We start from the raw sequence: 20,128 nt of genomic DNA on the forward strand, positions 1-20,128 counted from the left end.
CCAGACGGGGGTAAAATCTCGAGACAGATTCCCAAGTGCAGAATTGGGCTGGGACCTAAACTAGAGAATGCTTCTGCAAAGCTTGTGAGCCATTTCCCCCCAAAAAAAGCCACACCCACTACCACAGGCACCGGTAGCCAATCCCCTTTCCCGACAGCTGTGCCTGGATTCCGTGCATGCATGCATGCACGCGCTCGCGAACGGCAGCCAGGGTCACGCACCAGTGCATGGGCCCAGCTGCCCTCTTTACACAAAACACCCGTTTCCACAAATCAACCAATCACAGCCCTCCGTCAAAACCATGATGTCACAACACAACAATAATGTTTTTTTTTTTCATGCCATTTCACACCAAGAGATTTCTTATATCCAGTGTATAGTGTTCCTTTATTCCATTATTCCCAGGAAGGGGCGGGGGAGGGGATTAGGAGGTGGGCGAGGTGAGGGGGCGGAGCCTCAGGCACGGAGGGGGCGGGGCTCGTACCTTGGTGCCGCTGTAGAAGTCGTCCACGGTGGTGGCGTTCATGAAGCTCTCCTGCAGGTGGGTGCTGGTGTCGATGCCGCCGGGGATGACCAGCTTGCCCGTGGCGTCAATCACCTTGGCCCCGCCCGGGATCATCAGCTCCCGCCCCACCTGCTGGATGATGCCGTTCTCGATGTACACGTCCGCCTCCTGCGTGAAGTCGTCGTTCACCACCTTCCCGCCTTTGATCAGGACGCGCATCGTCGCCGCGTTGGCCGCCATCTTCCTGTGAAAGAGAGAGAAAAATCTATATTTGTATACTAACAAGCATATCTGGGCCAGGTATGGACTTCATTTCCCATCAACCCCTTTGCTTTGCAACAATGAAATGGACACAAAGCCCACGTGATACTTGTAGTCCTTTACCAAAAACATTCGGCCATGTTCAGTCTATGAATAAGTAAAATGGCAAAAACTTTCCCTTGTTGCTTTCAGAGTGCTTCTTTCACATATCTCCCTGCACTGTGGATCCACTCAATTATTCAAAAGAATTTTATTTTTAAAGATTGGAACAGACATGCAAAGAACAGAAGCACTTTGCTCATATCAACCCAGAACACTATGAGACCATTTAATATGGGCCTGTATTGAACAACTATCAAGCCAAACCGATCGCACATTTTAATTGGGTGTTGGGCTCTTGATTTGTATTTGCATAGCTAAGTGGTGAAACAGTTCTCTTAAACGACTGTGACTATCACTTACAGTACTGAGAGTTTCACTACAAACAGCGTCACGGTGTCATTAACAGTCAGTAACAAACAGCACACGAATTAGCACCATCTCATCGGCATGGAAACGAAAGAGACGTTTCGCGGTCAGGCTGAAATTGAGAAACAGTACAGTACGCGAGCCATGTGTGACGTAAGTTCATAAAGTGTGTAATCGCAGCTTAATTACAGGTTTGTTTTGGAAGATGAACCAAAGAAGAAGAAAGAAAAAAAACGTTCTGGGTTTTCATGCCTCAACATTACATCCCTGTTTGAGCTTGAGTCGTTTTATAAACTGTTTATACGAGGTCAGGAGCGGAACACAGCACACAAAGAAATTCCGGGAGTGTTCCAGGAACGGTATTCCCGGCTTCCAGAGGTTGCTGGGAATGAGGACAACCAGAAACTTTCCTCAGGGTCTGGCCCAAAATCGCAAAAATCAGGGTTGTGGTCACCAGACCCCTGAAGGGTCCCAGCATAGCCGGGTGAGGTATGAACACAGAAACTGAGCTCAGCTGCGCTTTTGTCCCAGACACAGATGAGCCAAGCGAAATGGAGGGTTTGTCTGTCTTGGCTTGGCATGGCTTGCCACAAACGGATTGGCCCCTTCTTCGACCAGCTGATGCCAGCCCCGGGGAGGGTACGACTGCTGGGCCCAAGGAGGGGGCTAAAAACAACACTAGGGCTGGAATTAGGCTAGATCAAAACGTTTCCTTCCACAAATTTATAAGACCAAAAACGGTTCTGATCTCAGTGCTTTTTCTACATTTGGAGAGGATGCTGGTTCAGTTCACAATAATTCCAACATTATTAGAGGTTTGGCCCATGGACAACAAACTTGCTTTGATACTCATTCAGCTATAAATGGCTAATAAAACATGAATAAATTATAACTGCACTTCGCATCATTTTAACAATACATTACTGACAGTCAAAAATGCACACATGCCGACAAAGATATGATTACAATAGGAAGAGTCCTGGGTGGCCATGTATAAAAATCTTCATAAAATGCACTATGAAGAGGAGAAGCTATAGCATGTCACAGCAGAGAAACAGCACGGAGATTCGCGCTCTCTCTGCCATTTTCAGGATCCTGAGCCGATGAGTCAGAGGAAACAGCTGGTGGAACCCTCAGTTTGACCCAAGATAATCTACCGCAAAACAAGATGCACAACTCCACACTCAAAATTGAAAATTATCAAAATTTGAAAACTGTTCAAAAGCCTTTTTTCAGACAGAATATTGAGTGCATATAAATTAAGAAACACTGCTGCAAGGCGGATCTGATTACACTTCAGACAACAGAAAAGGACTTTCTGAACTGCACACATGATTCTCCACAGCATAAGAAACGTAATGACAGCAACTGACAAGCTGACAAGCCAACAACAACGAGCTAACTAGAATGCAAATAAATGAAATTACATCTCTGATGCACTTTAAGAAGACCGGGATACTGGTGGGAATTGATGACTCAGACTCAAATGGACACTAGAAACAGGAGGAGTCGGTTTCTTTCGGAAGACAAGAACAGAACGCTGTTAAAGATGACAGAGTTTGGATGGGGGGGGGGGGGGCAGCATGGAAATCTGCTGCAGCTGACAGAACAAAAGCCCACTCTCCCCCCCCTCCCCCCTCTCCCCTCCCCAGGGAAACTGAAGAATTTGTACTGTGACACGCCCCAAAGCCAGAACTCAAACCTGGCCGCCCGCGTCTGATTGGACGGGAGTCCCACAGCGCAATGCGTGATTGGCCGTTGCGTCTCCTGCTGAAAGAGGGATCCGTTTGGCATGCTGTCACACGAGAGTGGACTTTAATCGCTCAATGAGCGCAGCTTTCACTGGGCCCACAGAGTGCCTGCAAACTGCCCACTGCCAGCGGATAACTTCCATTTACTTTGGGTTACGAGCCCAGCGGCTCAGAAATCCCAGCATGCACCTGGGTCAGCAGTGATTTATGAGCCTGTAGCTTATATTTCAGGTTCAAATCCCACAAGGGGCACTGCGATTGAACCCTAGTACTTGGGTACTTAACCCGAATTACTTTAGTATGTAAATGAATGAATAGTAAATGAATAGCAATAGTAAATGAATGTTAAAGCCAACTGTAAGCCGCTCCAGGTAAGGAAGTCTGCTAGGTAGCAATGGAGCCCATATTAGGCGGAGCTGCGATGGGCTATCAATCACTGACTCACGTGAACCAGTCAAAAGCATTCGCTCTTCGCAGCAAAACACCACGATTGGCTAAAATCGATGAGTCGCTGATATCATGCATTAGCCCCGCCAATTTTTCATGTTTTACGAAAAGCCGCTCAACAGTCATTATTCGGCAAATAATTAAAGATAGTGTAGCAACTGGCATGTGTGAACTTCACCCTCTGTAGCCAAACCTGGAGAACACAAGAGACGAGAGAAGCTATCGTCAACATCTCGCCGGTCGTGACTTCACACCTGCGAGCTGCCAAGCCCCGCCCCCCCCTCACGCAGGAGAATTCCCCAGGAAGGACGCCCACTGGAGCGGTTTCCTGCTGTTCCTGAAGAGGAAGCAGGACGGCCGCTCTCAGAATAGCCCTGAGAGAGAAGAGAGAACATCTGGAGAATTTCGAGCTTTTTGGGTCCGGCTACAGGTCTCATGTGGCCCTGCAAGAGATTGCCGGCCTGTCCAGGGTGTATTCCCGCCTCTCACCCAATGCATGCTGGGATAGGATCCTGCACCCCCCACGACCCTGCCCAGGATAAGCGGGTATAGATAATGGATGGATGGACGGTCCAAGGGAGAGAAGTCTGAGATTATCTCACCAGCTAATCCCAGATATATAAAAGGATTACCCCAAACCGAGCAGCACCTGAACCTTTCAGACAGTGCAGGTGCGCAGGAGGTCAGAGGGTCAGAGGTATCGGTGAGCATGAGAAGGACAAAGAGCTGGGAGCTTTGGGGTTTAGCTCAGTGGACTAATCAGGGGTCTTACTGCGTACGGTGGCCCAGTGAGGCCAAAGGCTCCAAACCTGCAGCCAAACTGCCCCCATTACATCGGCTGAATTCTTCCTTAAAAGGAGACGTACAATCAATCACGCATTTTAACGAAATGACAGAAAAAATGTCATATCAAATGACATATTTAATTTAAAAAAAAATTTTTTTAAAGACAAACGTTTCTCTGCAGCTGACATTGTTTCCGTATTACTACAGAGAACCGCCATGTCACATGACTCTGGGATAATTCAACCGCGGTTTTTTATAGAAATTAATCGGCAAATCCATCCTCAGCACCTGGAAGCGCTGGTCCTTTCATCCGGTAACACTCAAAAGCTGGGAGAGCTTGCAGCATACGCCCCATATCCAAATCCATTCTTACGCACGCGCTAGTGTGTGGAATTTGATCCTTTCAACATAAAAGCTGTGTGGAAAACGGGATCTCTCGCTGTAGACTGCCAGTGATAGACCATGAAGCAGAGTGTGAACTCACACTTACAATAAAGTGGGCAATATTAAATATGAGCCTTTGCAACAAAACTGATATCTATATAAAATATCAAAGATTATCTCTGAATAAGTGCAAGGAACTGCACCATACCAAGCAATGTCCATTCTGCCTCCGTCACTAAGCATGCCAACACAGGAGCTCCATAGAATCCCGCAGCCTGGATACTCAAAGCTCGCCCTGGAGGCCAGTAGCACTGCTGGTTCTCTTTGCAGCCTGACAGTTAGTTAATTGATTCAAGTCACTGATTGGCCAGAGATTTAGCTCACCTGTCCCAGGTGTAAATCAGTCCTGGATCAGAGGGCACAAAGAGAAAACCAGCAGCACCGTTTGGGCTACAAGGCCCAATTTTGAGTGACCCTGTCCCACACAAAGACTCTCAAAGCAGGTTTCCCACGGCTCCACACAGCAGACATCTTCCAGAAGGAATAATAAAAAAATATCCTTTCGAATCAATGTGCAAAAAAGTGGAACATTATTCCCCCGAGCCCTTAAACATGACTGTGCGAAACCTTCACTATAAAACAGGAGGACACACGCAAAAACAGCACATTTACACCCTCAAAAACAACGGCCATAATTACCCAGCCAGACCGAGACCAGAAGGAGGTCTGTATGGCTGACTGGTGATTAATAGCCTGCAGACTACAAGTCAGTGCTACTGGATCGCCGCACGCTTTGACCGGCTTCCAGACCTGTAATCCAGACCGCTGGTGATGTCACTTACCCTCTCCGTTTCATTGGAGTTCACTGAAAGTGCGGTCAATCAATGAACCGAACAGGACAAACGAGCAGAACTGAACAGAACCGAAGATATTACTCCTGTGAGGAAAAGTTACGCTCGTCCAGATGTCATACTAGTCACGTCTTGCATTCAAAACTCACATCTGTCTTGGTTACCCATCGCCATGACCGCGGGAGTGGGTGTGGCTACCCCAGTGATGTCATTGCATCACTCAGACATATTTTTCCAAGATGGGAGACTGGCATGGCAAGATTAATATGTTTCACAATCAGTGTGTTTTTTAATCATACTATTGGTGGATGGATCAATTTACCAGCAAAAACTGATTTTCGAGAGAAGCTCTCCTCCAAATGAGAATTTCTGCACTTAAGGACTCTCTGCAGCCCATGAAGTCCATGTATTAAATAACATTACCCACACCAGGAAATAAACAGGCTTGACATCACCAGACATTACCGCCATTAATGATGGACAAAATTAAATAAAACACACGTGATGTCATATCTGTAAGGTTCAAGTATCAACAGTACCTTAAAGGGTTCAAGTAAGTTCACACAACAACGCCAATCAGCCTATGCACAAAATAGATCTCTGGAGTTAAACCTGCAGACACAGCGCCCCCTCCAGGACTGGAGTTAAAACTGCAGACACAGCACCCCCTTCAGGACTGGAGTTAAACCTGCAGACACAGTGCCCCCTCAGGGACAGGAGTTAAACCTGCAGACACAGCGCCCACTCCAGAACCGGAGTTAAACCTGCAGCCTCTCCTCTGAGTCCGCCGGTGATGCCACACCCCGGTGATGCCATCCCGGATATTTAAGGAATCGCCGCATTCTTCCACGTGGCCCATTCCGGAATCCCCGTTCCCGCGGAAACAGCCCCCGCTCTTGTGCACCGCGTTGCACAATCCCCAAACGCACACACAGGGGGCCCCGCTGGCTCGCGGTCGCCCCGGGAAACGCACTCCGCGCTGAGAATGCGGGGGTTATTAAAACGCACGCGTAGAACCACAGAGAGGCGTATTGACACTACTGTATGAGCGCACAATGGGCAAACTGTTTGGGGAGGGGAACGACTCCGCCCCGGGGACCACAGGAAGTGAGCGAGTCGTCGTTTTTACGCATACTGAATGCGTTTTTTTTTTGCGGTGCCGTTGGGGTGATAAGTTCATATCGCTCACAGGCGTTCTCATTCGGATTGTGAGACCGTGCGACACGCAGAACACCATCAACGTGCGGCTCGACAGGCGGACGTGGGACCGACTGACTAACTTCCCACTACAAAAAAAGGTCCAAAACATGATCAGGCCACTTGCCTTCTAACCTGCCTCGACCCCTTCCCCCAACCCCCCGCCCCGATCGTATCACATGGGGGAAATCCGCTTTCCAGACTGCAGAAGCCACGCCCCTCTCACGGCAGACAGAAGTTCGAACCCGGGACGCCACACCGGTACCATTGCCAGCGTCGCTCAGGTCAATCCCTCTCGGATCAATCCCCACTCATATCAATCCCTCTCGGATCAATCACGCCCATGTCAATCCTGCTCAGATCAACGTGAATCCGATCAATCCCAGTCCTGCGGTGCAAACTGAGAGGCAGAGACACAGCAAAGTAATTGACACTGAATGAAATCATTTGTCCGACAGGAAGCGTCTGCAGCCCTGATTTCAGTGACGATGCAAATATAAATAAGAGAACTGAGCCATGCATTCAAGGAACATAATACAGGATTTAGAACAATGTGTGTGTGTGTGTGTGTGTGTGCGCGCGCATGTGTCCTGTTGTGCATGTGTGTGCAATCTTAATTAAAGGCTATTTCTAACATTAACAATGCTGATGATTCTTTGAACATCAAAATCAGGTCAAACTATTTGTTCTCCGCCCTACTTTGGGAAGCATTGTCTTTGATTCCCTGCAAATACAACAACATCCAACAACGGACGCCCTACAAAGACCCCCGCACTTCCGCAGAACTGGCCTCGGAGACCACCCGGGGAGATGAGCACGAGTTTCTAAGATAATAATGTTCCCACTTATAAAACCCAACCGCAATTTTGTACCAAAAACAAGATGCTGTCTCAGCACCTAGGGGTACCATCTACGATACGGGTACGCCCCTGCACGTGGAGCGGCCCACAGCCGCAGAACGGGGTGTGTCTGCAAGCGAAGAAGCGGACCCACGGGCATCATAACCGAACTCCACACAGCGGTACCTCAACGCGCCCCCCCCCCCCCCTCCCCCTTGTCTCCTCGCGCTGCCGTGTGGCACCAGCGCGCGCGCGTTCTGTGTGCATACGTGCACGAGACGCTGTCTACCTCTTTTTCGTGCTTACAGTCCGGCTTGGAGGATCCAGTTAAATCGACTGTGTATAACTCAGTGCAGCGATGCGTGAGGTGATACAGCAAAAGGATGTGTGTGTGTGTCTGTATGTGTGTCTCTGTTTCCATGCACAATTTAAATGAACTGTGATAAGAGTGGACAGCTGCCGCCAGAATCTTGACTTCATCCTCAGCCTCCAGTTAAAATAACCCGGAGGGGGAAGCATAATTCAGCCATTCGTAAAGTGTCACGGTCACGGAACTGCGGATCACTCGCTACGGTCTGCCTCGCGGGTCTTGGTTAGTCGCTGACTCTCCTCGAGAGCCGCTACCTCGTCTCCAAATAATTTCAACGAAACCGGTTACGTTCAGAGGAGTTGGGGTGAGTGGGGTACGATTAAAAAAAAAACACGAGTAAATGTTTGGACGAGCGGAGGCCTCTGCGGCGTAGCTCCGGATTAGACATGCGGTCTCTGACAATAAACGTAATTCATGCACGAAACTCGCCCCTTTGTGCTTGAGGGAACCCTCGTCTCTCCGGGGCCCTCGCATGAATAAATCATGAGTTGAAACTAGGGCACATGCATTCTGTTTGGGCAAACTGAGCAAAACGAAAGAAGAATCATGAAATTAGCGAATAAGTAGCCTATAACAAAAACTTGTGTTGTAAATCATTCCAACGTTTAGACAGCACTAGTGCCGTTAGGCTGTGCACAGACGAGCTATTCCCTCTGCGAAGACACGCCCAGAAATGATTTAATTGCAGGTTTACACATACTTGATCTGTGTGTCTGAATTACGGTTTTAGCAACCACCAGCCATGATCATTTAGCTACGTAACGATCGGCACTTGGATTGGAATTATTAATGAAATCGAGCAGGCTATAGTGTGACATCACTCCCGAGAATTAAACTGTACAATTACGTTGGACGTCACCAACAACGTGAATTCAGCTTTATATATCAGCTTTATCAGCTTTTATAAATTATTAGCCAAACTGATTAAATATATATAGGCTACACACCCGGCATTCATCCCATTCCCAAAATATGAATCATTTGCTGACAATACCAGCACCAGGAATTTTAATTCTCACAGCTAAACCGGCATTCATGTGTTCTCGCCGGCATTTGCGTTGGTGCTTCTCCCTAGACGTCCCACACAATACGCCCAACAATGAAACTCAACCCCTCTTCTGTCTGGGAAAGACCGTTCCCTGCACAGCATAGCCAGCAACATGTTTTAGAACCAGTCCTGCAGATCGCACAGCTCCAATCAAAAAGCGCTCGGTCCTCCAAATAAACATGAATTTCCCACTTTGCGTTTGCTCCACTGTCACCGGGTTATTACCAGATCTACAAAACGGGGGGAAAGCCTTAACATGACACTGGAATCCGTCTCTAGCATGATGACACAAAGAAAGACACCAAGAAGCGGTGATTCAGAAACGCGACACGCTCAAGGAAGCACATTAGCCTAATTATCTCTCGTAAAATTAACAACAATTACATCACGGTCAGCGACGCCCATTCAATAAACTTGCATTCCTCAGAGGCAAATAAAATATCAAAATATTAACTGCATAACCCGTCCACCCTTATTGTAGTGGAATTTCATCAGTAACTATCGCAAACATTTAATTCACGTAGGCTATCGTGTGTAATGGTGGAGAATTACGAGGTCATTTGATACATTTATTCATTTGTTATTTTCTGGGCAATGTAGATGCCTCGTGCCGTGGCTTGACACTGACAACCACTGACTAGCAACAGTTAACCGAGTTAAATCGCCTTCGTAGAAGAGGATCGCAGACGATGGGTTCGGCAAGAGGTGACTGCGAGCAAACGTGATGAATAGCATTGCAGGTACCACCTTCGAGCGAGCGTTGGTGTGGTCCCGTTAGCCGTCCAGTTGACGTGGATTTCATGAACAAGGTTACGGCAACGTTTTTTAAATGAACAACTGCGTCGCGCACAAGCTAATGACGGCGGGGCAAATTCCACAAAGCGACCTTATTTATTTAGTTACGTACCTTATTTATCGTATGTCCAATGCCTTCTTTTGCCACGTTTAAAGATACCACGCACTGTCCACCCTGACGGCAGCTGGCACTGTTAAAAATGCAGATGCTACACTTGGCTAAAAGACCGGCAGAGCTTCCCTCAACATCCAGACCGGGCGACAGGGGAATGCACCAATCACTGACGGCCTCTTCACGTGGCACGCCCCCACTGACCAATACAGGGACAGTTGGGGCGTGTCTGCTCGTCGGGGTTTGTACCATTTTTGGGGCCCGTGGGTAAATTGTAGTTTAAATTTAAGCGTTACAGCGTTCAGCATGACTAGGTTTAATGAAGACCTCCCAACAGAAAATTATTCAAAAGAAACATTGTCATTCTTAAAAAGAAAATAGCCGAATACATCCGAATAAGCCTCGACAGACAAACAGAAATATATGGACGATTGGTTCAGATAAATCACAAGCGCTTCGATTTATTGCAAGCATCAAGGCGACGGCTACATGCGCGTGCTCGGATCGTGTCTCGGTTCGGTTACAGGTGCAGACGCTCTCCGTATTCCGTGATTTTAAGACTAACAACTTCAATGGTCCGTTGTTAAGGCATTGAATTTTCATACATAAATCAATCAATCAGTAGCAGACAGCCATACGGTCAGTTTGTCTCGTGACACATTCTGTAATGCAGTGATTTTCAAACTAGGTCCAGGGGACGAGCTGTGTGAACTGCTCATTGCCACAGCCAGTGTCTTGATCGATTAAGGTTACCGAAACCGCGTTTTAGGTTCTTAACGTGAATATGTACTTGTACTCACTAACGCCAGCTTAAGGTTTGGCTGATCGTCATTGGCTTTGTCACTGTGCTTTTCATATTTCCAAAAATAATTTTGTTTCAGTGATGAGGTGACCACACTTCAATTAGAATCCCAATGATTTAAATTCTTAAAGCGCATAATTGTGTAATTAAGAGCAACTGGCAGGGCAGTACTGTTGCAATTATGGTACAAGCAACAGTCACAACATCTATGAACTTTACATATGTGGAATTTTGGGAAAGTCTTGTAATGATCAATACATTTGACAGCAATATTTTTTTTTTACAATGCATAGCAATATCGGAAAGCAGCCAGTCTGAATATTTGCCTCATGCATTGTGACGTGTTCCAATGTATTGATAATGCCGTTCCATTTCAATATTTAGCAACATAACATAATATAATGATGAGAACAGGCCCCTCAGCCCAACAATGCTCGCCATTTCCCAAACTAGATTAGTGCTCTGATTTCCTACAGACTAGATAGTATCTAACACTGTATCAAGCCTAGTCTTGAAAATCCCCCGTTTCTGCCACTACTACGTGATCTGGCATATTGCAACATATTACATTTACATAAGGGGAATGATATACATTGAAGAATCCTCGTCTTCTGTCTACAAACAGTCTTTCTCCCCCTTCTAAAACAGTTGTTAGTAATGCATCAGAAATGCGACCAGTAATAAATTGGGAAAAGCAGCGACATTCCAGAAATTCCAAGAGTTCATCCGCCTCATCCGGGCTCCTACAAATATGGGAAAAGGCTGTTTTTTTTTTTTTTTTGGGATGATGATGGGGGGTCATCCTGTTGCCTCAGTGACACTGATATGTATGACCTCATCATCTTTAACCGACAAAAACGTCTTCGTTTGACCGTTTTACCAGAGGATTTAAAAACATGCGTAAAGAAAACATAACTTTCTCACACTTAAAAAATAAAAAATTTCTAGAAGAGAAGAGGGTAGCCATGTTCATAAAGAAGAAATCAACCCCCCCCCCACTGTCTCAAATTCATTCAGTCATTCAGGTAGACTAACTTACCCATGTACTGTCTCACACTAATGGAAAGAACTCATGGAATACATTTATTGGGGGACAGATTCATTGTCAGGTCAGCTTAAGAACTTTTAGAAAGTCAAGAGAGTCTGGCGTGAGTCGCTCTCGATAAGTACCTGTGATGTAATGTGCTTTTAAAGATTAAAAACTGCAGTAACAAAATATCACCAGTCACATTTTTCCACAATCAAATGGGAAGGGACAAATCTGCCACCAAACGGTATCTGAAACCAACACAAAAAGTTAAGATGAAACCAAAAGCAGGCTGTCCAGCATGGTCATCCATCCATCCATCCATCCATCCATCCATTATCTATACCTGCTTATCCTGGGAAAGGTCACGGGGGGGTGCTGGAACCTATCCCAGCACACATTGGACGAGAGGCGGGAATACACCCTGGACAGATGAAGTCAAAAAAAAAAAAAAACGAATACAAAAAACAAACTTTCATCTCAGTGAAAATGAAGTACACTAAGAAACTTTTTTTTTTTTTTGCACAAAAACAGTACATTTATTCAAGTGTTCTCCAGCACAAGTTACATAGGAAAGGAGGAGTTTTTTTTTTCTTCTTCTTTCTGGGCACTGAAAAATAAAAATGGGAGAAGAAAGCGGAGTGATGGCTGACTGCTACATCGGTTTGTACGCACTGACCTTTTAGAATAGTATAATCCATCAACAGCTATGTCACGAAAAATAGTCACACAGAAGTACAATAGTAATCACTTCAGAGATATATCGAGAAACTGACCTGTTTTTAAAGAGACTGTGAAATGCACATTATTATTGTTGTCAATAAATATCAAAGCGACGGTTTTAAAAAACAAAAACAAAAAGAAAAAACAAAACAAAAAAAACGACAAGAAATTAAAAAATTACAGTCCGAAAAAAACGAAAAAACTAAAACGAACAACAGAAAGAAAACAGGGATGGGTTTTTGCATGGAATGTTGGGAAAGCTCAGCGGCCAGGGGAACCAAGCACGTACATATGCGACAGTAAATGTTATTACCAAATGTATCTCTAATTTTCCAATATGAATACATGATTTTTTTTTTTCCCACAGATAAGTAAGCACCGACTACAGCAATGTCTAGGCTAAAACACATGAATCTGTCCATTTTTTATTTATTTTTTTATTATTTTTTTCAAGTACAAAGTTAAAATGCCTTTGTTAATATATTCATATAAGAGTAAAATAATAGTGCTTTTTTTTCCATTACTACGAGAACTTAAAAACAGTCATTGTCAAGACAGGTTGATTTTTCTTCCTAACAATATATTTTTCTTTTTTTAAGATAAAATTGTTTAGCACCTTTATGAAACACCTACAGTCCCTCTTTTTTAGTCTTTTTTAAAAAATAAAATAAAAAGTAAAGAAACCAAAAAACAAAAAAATAGCGCTTTTCGGGCTTTTTGCGCCAAAGCTGAGATTCTTCCTTCTTAAAGCTGTCGACAAGTTATTGTTAAGATCACAAATTCATCACAAACCACTTTTCAATCAGACATTAAAAACAATTCATAAATACAAAAGGGGTGGGAGCACGGAGGTTGTCTCTCAGTCACTCCCATAATTTCATAGCTTATTTTCATACAAATTCATTACCTCTCGTAATTTTTTTTTTTTGTTTTATCTAAGCTTTACTAATTTCATGATATATATTAGCAAAGAATCATATTTGTACATCTCATAGGTAATTTAAAAAGACATAAAACCAAAAAAACCTAAATAAAAAAAAAACAGCAACAGGCAAACTCGTTTATGTACAATAAAATCTAGGCATTATTATTATACTGGAGTTGGACCACAGGAGAAAAAGATCGACTGGTTAACAAAAGTTGAAGAGTTCACATACAATCCAGTGCAATGGTGGTTACTACAGTATAAACCCATTTACCTGTGGCTGGGGTCCTATATCACATTGGCTTTCCAAGGATTAAGTCGTTTTACTAACTCGAGTTGCACGAAAAAGGAAGCGTTATGATTAAAAAATGCAATTCCTTTTTATTTATTTATTCATTTATTTTGTTTGTTTTTTTTTCTTTCTCTTGCCGAACCCCAATATTTCTCTGTGATGTGTGGGAGAGTGCAATACTGCCACTCCCCCCACAAAAAAAAAAGAAACAAAAATTTAACATCACAAAAAACTAACCAAAACATTTTAAAAAAGCAAATACAGATTTTACTGTAATGTAGGCTGTAATCTGTAATGTCACGTGTTACACTGTTACACTACAGAAGAGAACCCCGAGTACAGGAACATGGACTGTTCCATTTTGTGGAAAGGGGGGGGGGAGGTGGAATTACCACGCCTACGCTGATGTAGTTGGTCTTGCTCGGCAAAACCGGGTGTAGCACCTGAAGCGTTTCTTTCTCCTGCCTCCCGTCTACCCCCACCCCATCCCCACACACAGAAGGTCACCTGTGACACAGTGACAGAGACAAGCTCTAACCTACAACACACAAAATCCTAGGGCACCGCTCCCTCCTCCTCAGGGAGGAGGGTTAGTTTTAATTAAATTTTTAATTTCCATCATTTCTGCTTATAAAAATACCTAGCCCCTCCCCCTGCCACCAAATAACCCCGCCCCCTTCCACAGCATCTCTTTCATCTCTGCTGACACAGCCCCTAACATGGTCACATTTTACATCGGAAATAAAACAAAACAAAATAAAATAAAATAAAAAAAATAGCAAAGAAAAGAAAAACGAAAATCGAAAAAAAAAAACAGCACGCAAGTAGAGGCATAAGAGAGAGCACCTTATACGATAGCGAGATAACGAAAAAAAATGAAAAGGAGAAGAGGAAAAAAGGGAAAAAACTGACGGAAAAGAGAAGTGCACAAGCGCTGAACCGCTGTGGAAAGGCAGATGAGCTTTGTGAAACCGCACCATATTTGTTTGCAGATTTTTATTTTTTTTGCACCTGACTGAATTGTAGCACGCAGAGGGGAGAAAGAAAGAGCGAGATAGAGAGAGAGAGAGAAAGAGAGAGAGAGAGGAGTCATGCACACATGGCTGTAAAAATGCATCTCTTTTGACCCCCCCCGTCCCCCCACTGACCCCTCCCCCTCCCTCCCACAGTTGTACAGTAAAATGACTCGCCCCCACCCCCCACACCTCCAGGTAAAACCTGCGAGAGAAAAAAAAAAACAAAAAACAGCTCACTGCAGTCTGTGATCTCAAGATTTTTTTTTTTCAAATTTTTTTTTTCTAACGGATGACAAAAAACAACGCTGCCCAGTTGGCTGGCTTGGAGTTTCCAGGGTTGTGCTACCACAGGAAATGGCCCGAAGAGCTTCGAGGCCGAAGAGAGGATATTTGAGCACCAGTAGAGTTCTTGTATAAAAGCTGTGGTAGAAAACAAAACAAAAAAAAAACACTGCGAGTGGCGTTTTCCAGTCTTCTCCCTCCCTCCCTACATCCCACGCCGCTGTAACCTGGCAACCCCCTTCCGCCCCGCCCCGCCCCGCCCCGCCCCACCTCGCACCCCGTCTCCTTTTTTTTCTGTTGCCACGGTTGTATTGCATTACTCCGTTGTATGGAAGTATCACGCATTTTTTTTTGGAAAAAAAAAAAATGTAAAAAAAAAAAAAAAAACTGTAGAAGAATAATAATAATAAGAAGAAGAGGAAGAGGAAGAAAAACAAAGCGAGTAGAAAAAAGACGACGAAGGTCGGCGGCGCCTCTAAGGGTCGCCCCCGACGACCGTATCCCTGTCTGCGATTTAGCGGTAAGGCCACGTGAGCACGGCGTGTTTTTCGTCATCTTCATAAGCACCATTTATGTTTAGTCATCATTGTACAGTAGTACCTTTAAACCTGTGTAAATGAACTGTAAACAAGAGGTAAGTGGACTGGTACATGGTGTGTGTGCGTGATTGTGGGTGTGTGTGTGTGTGTGTGTGTGTGTTTTGTGTCTGAGTTGGTTTTTATATATGTTTTTTTTTTCTTCTGTTTGTTTGCTTTGTTGTTTCTCAATTCCAAGGGTTTCCATAAGACAGAGCCGTCTCAACAGTGTAGTAGAGCAGTTTTCTTTTCTGCGATTGGTTGGTTGGTTGGTTGGTAGCTCTATCAGTGAAGGCTCATTGGCTGGAAGTTTGAGTGAGCGTTACTGAATTATAGCACCCCCTACCCAAAGACCACACCCCCCCCCCCATCTGTCACCACTCAGCTGAAAGATTTTCCAATTAGCTCACATATATATGGCCGTACAATCACACAGAATACATACGGCGTATATATGTATATAATATGCACCATAAGAATGATCATTGTTTTTCAGCTTTTTTTCCGTTTCTAAACTTGTTTTCTTAAACTCAGTGCTGTAAGATGAAGCATTGTCTTAAGTACAGCTTGCACACGTAAATCAATTTTGAAAAGAAAAAAAAAACAAACGACTGGATAACATTGCTAAAAATAACAATTTAAAAAAATAACATGACATAAAAAAATTAAATAGGATAAAAGAATGACATTTTTTAAAATTCAAGAAATAACGTAAAACACCTACTTTTTAAATGTGTTCGAATAATCAAGAAGAGTAAAATTTTGTTTTATGTTTTTTTTTTTTAGTTTTTGTTTTTACGCTGTTTCGTGTTTTAAATATCAGTCCTTGTGTGTGTTTTTTTCTCCTCGTGTTGACGCTCGTTGTGTTGCCGAGGGCAACGGGCGGTTAAACACAGGCGAAGTAATCTTTGAGCGGAGCGAACAGGTGACGGATGACCGGGACACTCCACGACCTTCCCAGAAGCCTCTGCCTGGCCAGTCGGCTCATGTTGGAGACGTCTGTGTAATGCACGGGGAAGCCAAAGACCCTGAGGAAGAGAGAGAGTGAGAGGGAGGGGGGGAAAGAGCCACCATGAGGTATTCCAGCAGCACAGTTGTCACAAAATATTTCAACATAATCAGCTTGTACACTTACACTGCCAAAAGAGTACATGAAGAAGAAATACTAAATAAAAATAAAAAAAACACATATAATATATGAACAGGCTGAAAACGTAGAAAAATGCCACAGGGGAACTTGTGCCCCCTGGTGGCGGCCCTGGGGTCCTACCGTTCCATTTCGGTACACCACAAAATGTCCTCCTTCTCGTTCATGTAGACGGGGAAGTGCTGGTCTTTGCCCTGCTTGATAGAATTAGACCGAGTGGTGATGGTTCTCACTTTGCCGAACTGCAAAGACAGACCAGAGGTGGAAAGTCCAGGTGTCAGGAAGTAAAAATCCTTCCATGCTTTTCATTCGCCCATGAACTCAGCTGATTTCACTCATTAGTTCTGCCTATTGGCTGAATACTTGTGCTAATTAGTAAATCCAGGTGATTGAAACTAAATACTGGGGAGGATATTTACTTTCTGAACCTGGATTTTCCAACTCTGAGACAAACCAAGCGCTTTTGAATGAACAGGACCGCCCCCCCCCCCCTCCCCCGCAAGGGCAAATCTGTCCTATGACAAAACTTCCTTTATCCTTCACTTTGATAAAGTACAGAAAGGCTCTACTGTGAACTGAAATTGGGACAAATTTACGCAGTTAAGTCAGGAGGAACCTCAGTGAAAGTGGGAATTTTTATAAACACTGAAACTTTTTAGCCTTTTGAAAGGCGCTGGGTCAGAACACTTGGAGTAAATCACATAAAATTATCAATAATATTAAGCGTAATAAAAGGGTTTGAAAATGGAATAAATACCATTAAGAGTCTTCACCTGAATATACACCTACACATATATATAAACACACACGCACGCATGAACACACGTATATACATGCACACATACACATGTACACACATTAACATGTATACACACACACACACACACACAACACACCTTGGCTGTCCTTCCATGCTCCAGGCAGTCCTGGAGATCCAGTTTGTCATTGACCATGGCCGTCAGTGGTCTGCAGAGAGAGAGAGAGAGAGAGAGAGAGAGGATGAGGGAGTGTGTGAGAGAGAGGGGGAGAGACAGAGGGAGAGAGAGAGAGGATGAGGGAGTGTGTGAGAGAGAGGGGGAGAGACAGAGGGAGTGTGAGAGAGAGAGAGAGTGAGAGAGAGGATGCAGGAGTGTGAGCGAGAGGGGGAGAGACAGAGGGAGAGAGAGAGAGGATGAGGGAGTGTGTGAGAGAGAGGGGGATAGACAGAGGGAGAGAGAGAGAGGATGAGGGAGTGTGTGAGAGAGAGGGGGAGAGACAGAGGGAGTGAGAGAGAGAGAGGATGCAGGAGTGTGTGGGAGAGAGGGGGAGTGAGAGAGAGAATGAGAAAGAGGATGCAGGAGTGTGTGGGAGAGAGGGGGAGAAACAGAGGGATTGTGAGAGAGAAAGTTGGGGTGTTAAGAGAGAAAGAAAGAGAACAGAGAAAGAGACACAAAAAAATAATTCAAAAAGCATTAGTTTTATAAAACCTCTTTATTTTTTACGCAGCAAAGAACTGGAGCTAATGATGTAAGCTTCTCTCAATATTCATAAAAATCCCAGAATCCATTGCTCCACCAGCACTTCTCTCTATGTAGCAACAATGATTAAAACAGAGGTACTGCAGTTCATATGTTTGTGATAAGTAAATTACTAACATGCAAATACAGGCTCAAACTGCTTTGCAAGGCAGCGATTTATCTTTCATGTGCTATGCTATTATTACTCTGTCTTTGGATTGTGATGCGATGCAGCCTCATGCTAAAAGGAATAAGCGGCATGAGCAGCTTCCCACTGCATTATGGGAATTGGAGGCAGAAGGCCAGGTCAAGTGTACAGTAAGATTTAAATGGATTTAAAAGGATGAGGGATCAAAAACCTACACACTCTTAAAAGGCCACTGTGGAGGCTGTAGGCCTCTGAACATGTGCAGGCTAGTTCCCGGACTTGTTGTTGCGGGGAGTTAGAAATCGATGGGCCGTTTGAGAGGGAACACTGTACCCTCAGGAACAAGTAATCTCAATTACCATCTACTCCCGAGCAGCAAGGATTTATGGAAACCCTGGAGGAATTTCCACCATGACTTCACACACATGTAATACTCAGTTCCTGCAATTTATGTGTGCACCAAATAAAATAACAGGTTTCCTTATAGTCGTTTCTCTCCAATTACCCATTCCTGTTTATACTGTTATTTGTAATGACCAAAAACAAAAACAAAAAAAAAAGGATTCGACTTTGGATTCTACTTGCACAGTAAGTGACTACCGCCACTAGAGGGCAGTCTTGCATCAGAGCTGAAGCCTGGCAGCCCACAGTTGCTGTGGGGGCTTGGGGATTTCCTGCCTGGCCTGCACAAATCCTTTGACCTTCACTGAGAACTCCTGGTCCCTGAGCTGTCTGACTTTTGTCTAGACCCTGTGACATCACAATGCAGCAAATTCCCTGAGCTGTCTGCCTTTTGTCTAGACCCTGTGACATCACAGTGCAGCAAATACCCTGAGCTGTCTGCCTTTTGTCTAGACCCTGTGACATCACAGTGCAGCAAATACCCTGAGCTGTCTGCCTTTTGTCTAGACCCTGTGACATCACAATGCAGCAAATTCCCTGAGCTGTCTGCCTTTTGTCTAGACCCTGTGACATCACAATGCAGCAAATTCCCTGAGCTGTCTGCCTTTTGTCTAGACCCTGTGACATCACAATGCAGCAAATTCCCTGAGCTGTCTGCCTTTTGTCTAGACCCTGTGACATCACAATGCAGCAAATTCCCTGAGCTGTCGGCCGTTTGTCTGGAGACAGTGACATCACAACGCAGCAAATTGCATCATTGCCAGAGAACTCCAATAGAGGGTGTACAAGCGTAAAAAAAATCCTGTCAAATGTGATCAAGTACAAAATGAAGCTGACATAAACCAATTTTAGTAAAAATATCAAATATTAACACCCAAAGACCTGCTCCCCTATTATTACCACATCAACATTCCATCAGGGCTTTAGACATTTTTTGCCAACAAACATATCGTAGCAACTGCAGGTGCCAAGTTGGCACCCTTCACTGAAGCCCTCTTTCCACTGACGCGAGGGACTGCTTCTATTTCGAACCTTAGCCCTGACCAGAGCAGCATTTTTTAAAAATGTGCTTCTCTCGTTTCCGCCCCATTGTGAAATGCCAAATTTCCAAGGCTTTCGGTTACCGGTGGCGACTGTGACACCAGCATTAGAATGTTCAGTCACACGAACATTCCAGTAACACATCTGTGACCTCTCACCTTAAAGGGTTAACCAACCTGTTCATCCCCGGCAGGTTACCCCAAAAGTATCGGGCCCTGTGGGCGGCGGAGACCTCCTTAGCGTCGATCATCACGGGGTTACACTGGGAGGGGGGGGGAGAGGGGGGGGGTTAGAACCAAAGCTAGACCAACACCTGACCTATACACTATATGCTCTTTGTTGATACACTTCAGTATCTAGGCCTGTTTATGGTCAACAACACACAACGCAAAATCACTTTGTGTTATTTCACACGCATGGTGTTTATTAAGAGTTCAC

At 44.6% G+C, this 20,128-nt stretch overlaps 2 protein-coding genes across 12 annotated transcripts in view; both read right to left on the bottom strand.

Moving 5' to 3' along the window:
- Positions 1-9,973, bottom strand: part of dpysl5b (dihydropyrimidinase like 5b) — a 38,281-nt gene extending 28,308 nt beyond the window's left edge. Inside the window, exons 1-2 of the mRNA XM_064340689.1 lie at positions 9,815-9,973; positions 485-749 (exon numbers count right to left, since the gene is read on the bottom strand). Coding sequence (XP_064196759.1) covers positions 485-745 — 261 coding nt within the window. The 5' untranslated portion in view covers positions 746-749; positions 9,815-9,973. The remainder of the gene's footprint in view (positions 1-484; positions 750-9,814) is intronic.
- A 5,265-nt stretch (positions 9,974-15,238) lies between these two features.
- Positions 15,239-20,128, bottom strand: part of dnmt3ab (DNA (cytosine-5-)-methyltransferase 3 alpha b) — a 147,807-nt gene continuing 142,917 nt past the window's right edge. For 6 of the 11 annotated variants that reach the window (XM_064340696.1, XM_064340698.1, XM_064340691.1 and 3 more), the window contains 4 exons: positions 19,849-19,952; positions 17,500-17,569; positions 16,727-16,845; positions 15,239-16,484 (listed from right to left, as the gene is read on the bottom strand). In XM_064340696.1, the coding sequence (XP_064196766.1) occupies positions 16,343-16,484; positions 16,727-16,845; positions 17,500-17,569; positions 19,849-19,952 (435 nt within the window). In that variant the 3' untranslated portion in view covers positions 15,239-16,342. Of the gene's footprint in view, positions 16,485-16,722; positions 16,846-17,499; positions 17,570-19,848; positions 19,953-20,128 lie in introns of those variants that run through there. The other 5 variants (XM_064340694.1, XM_064340692.1, XM_064340697.1 and 2 more) reach the window with 4 other exon arrangements.

This window comes from Anguilla rostrata, chromosome 6, assembly GCF_018555375.3.
Source record: "Anguilla rostrata isolate EN2019 chromosome 6, ASM1855537v3, whole genome shotgun sequence".
NCBI lineage: Eukaryota > Metazoa > Chordata > Actinopteri > Anguilliformes > Anguillidae > Anguilla > Anguilla rostrata.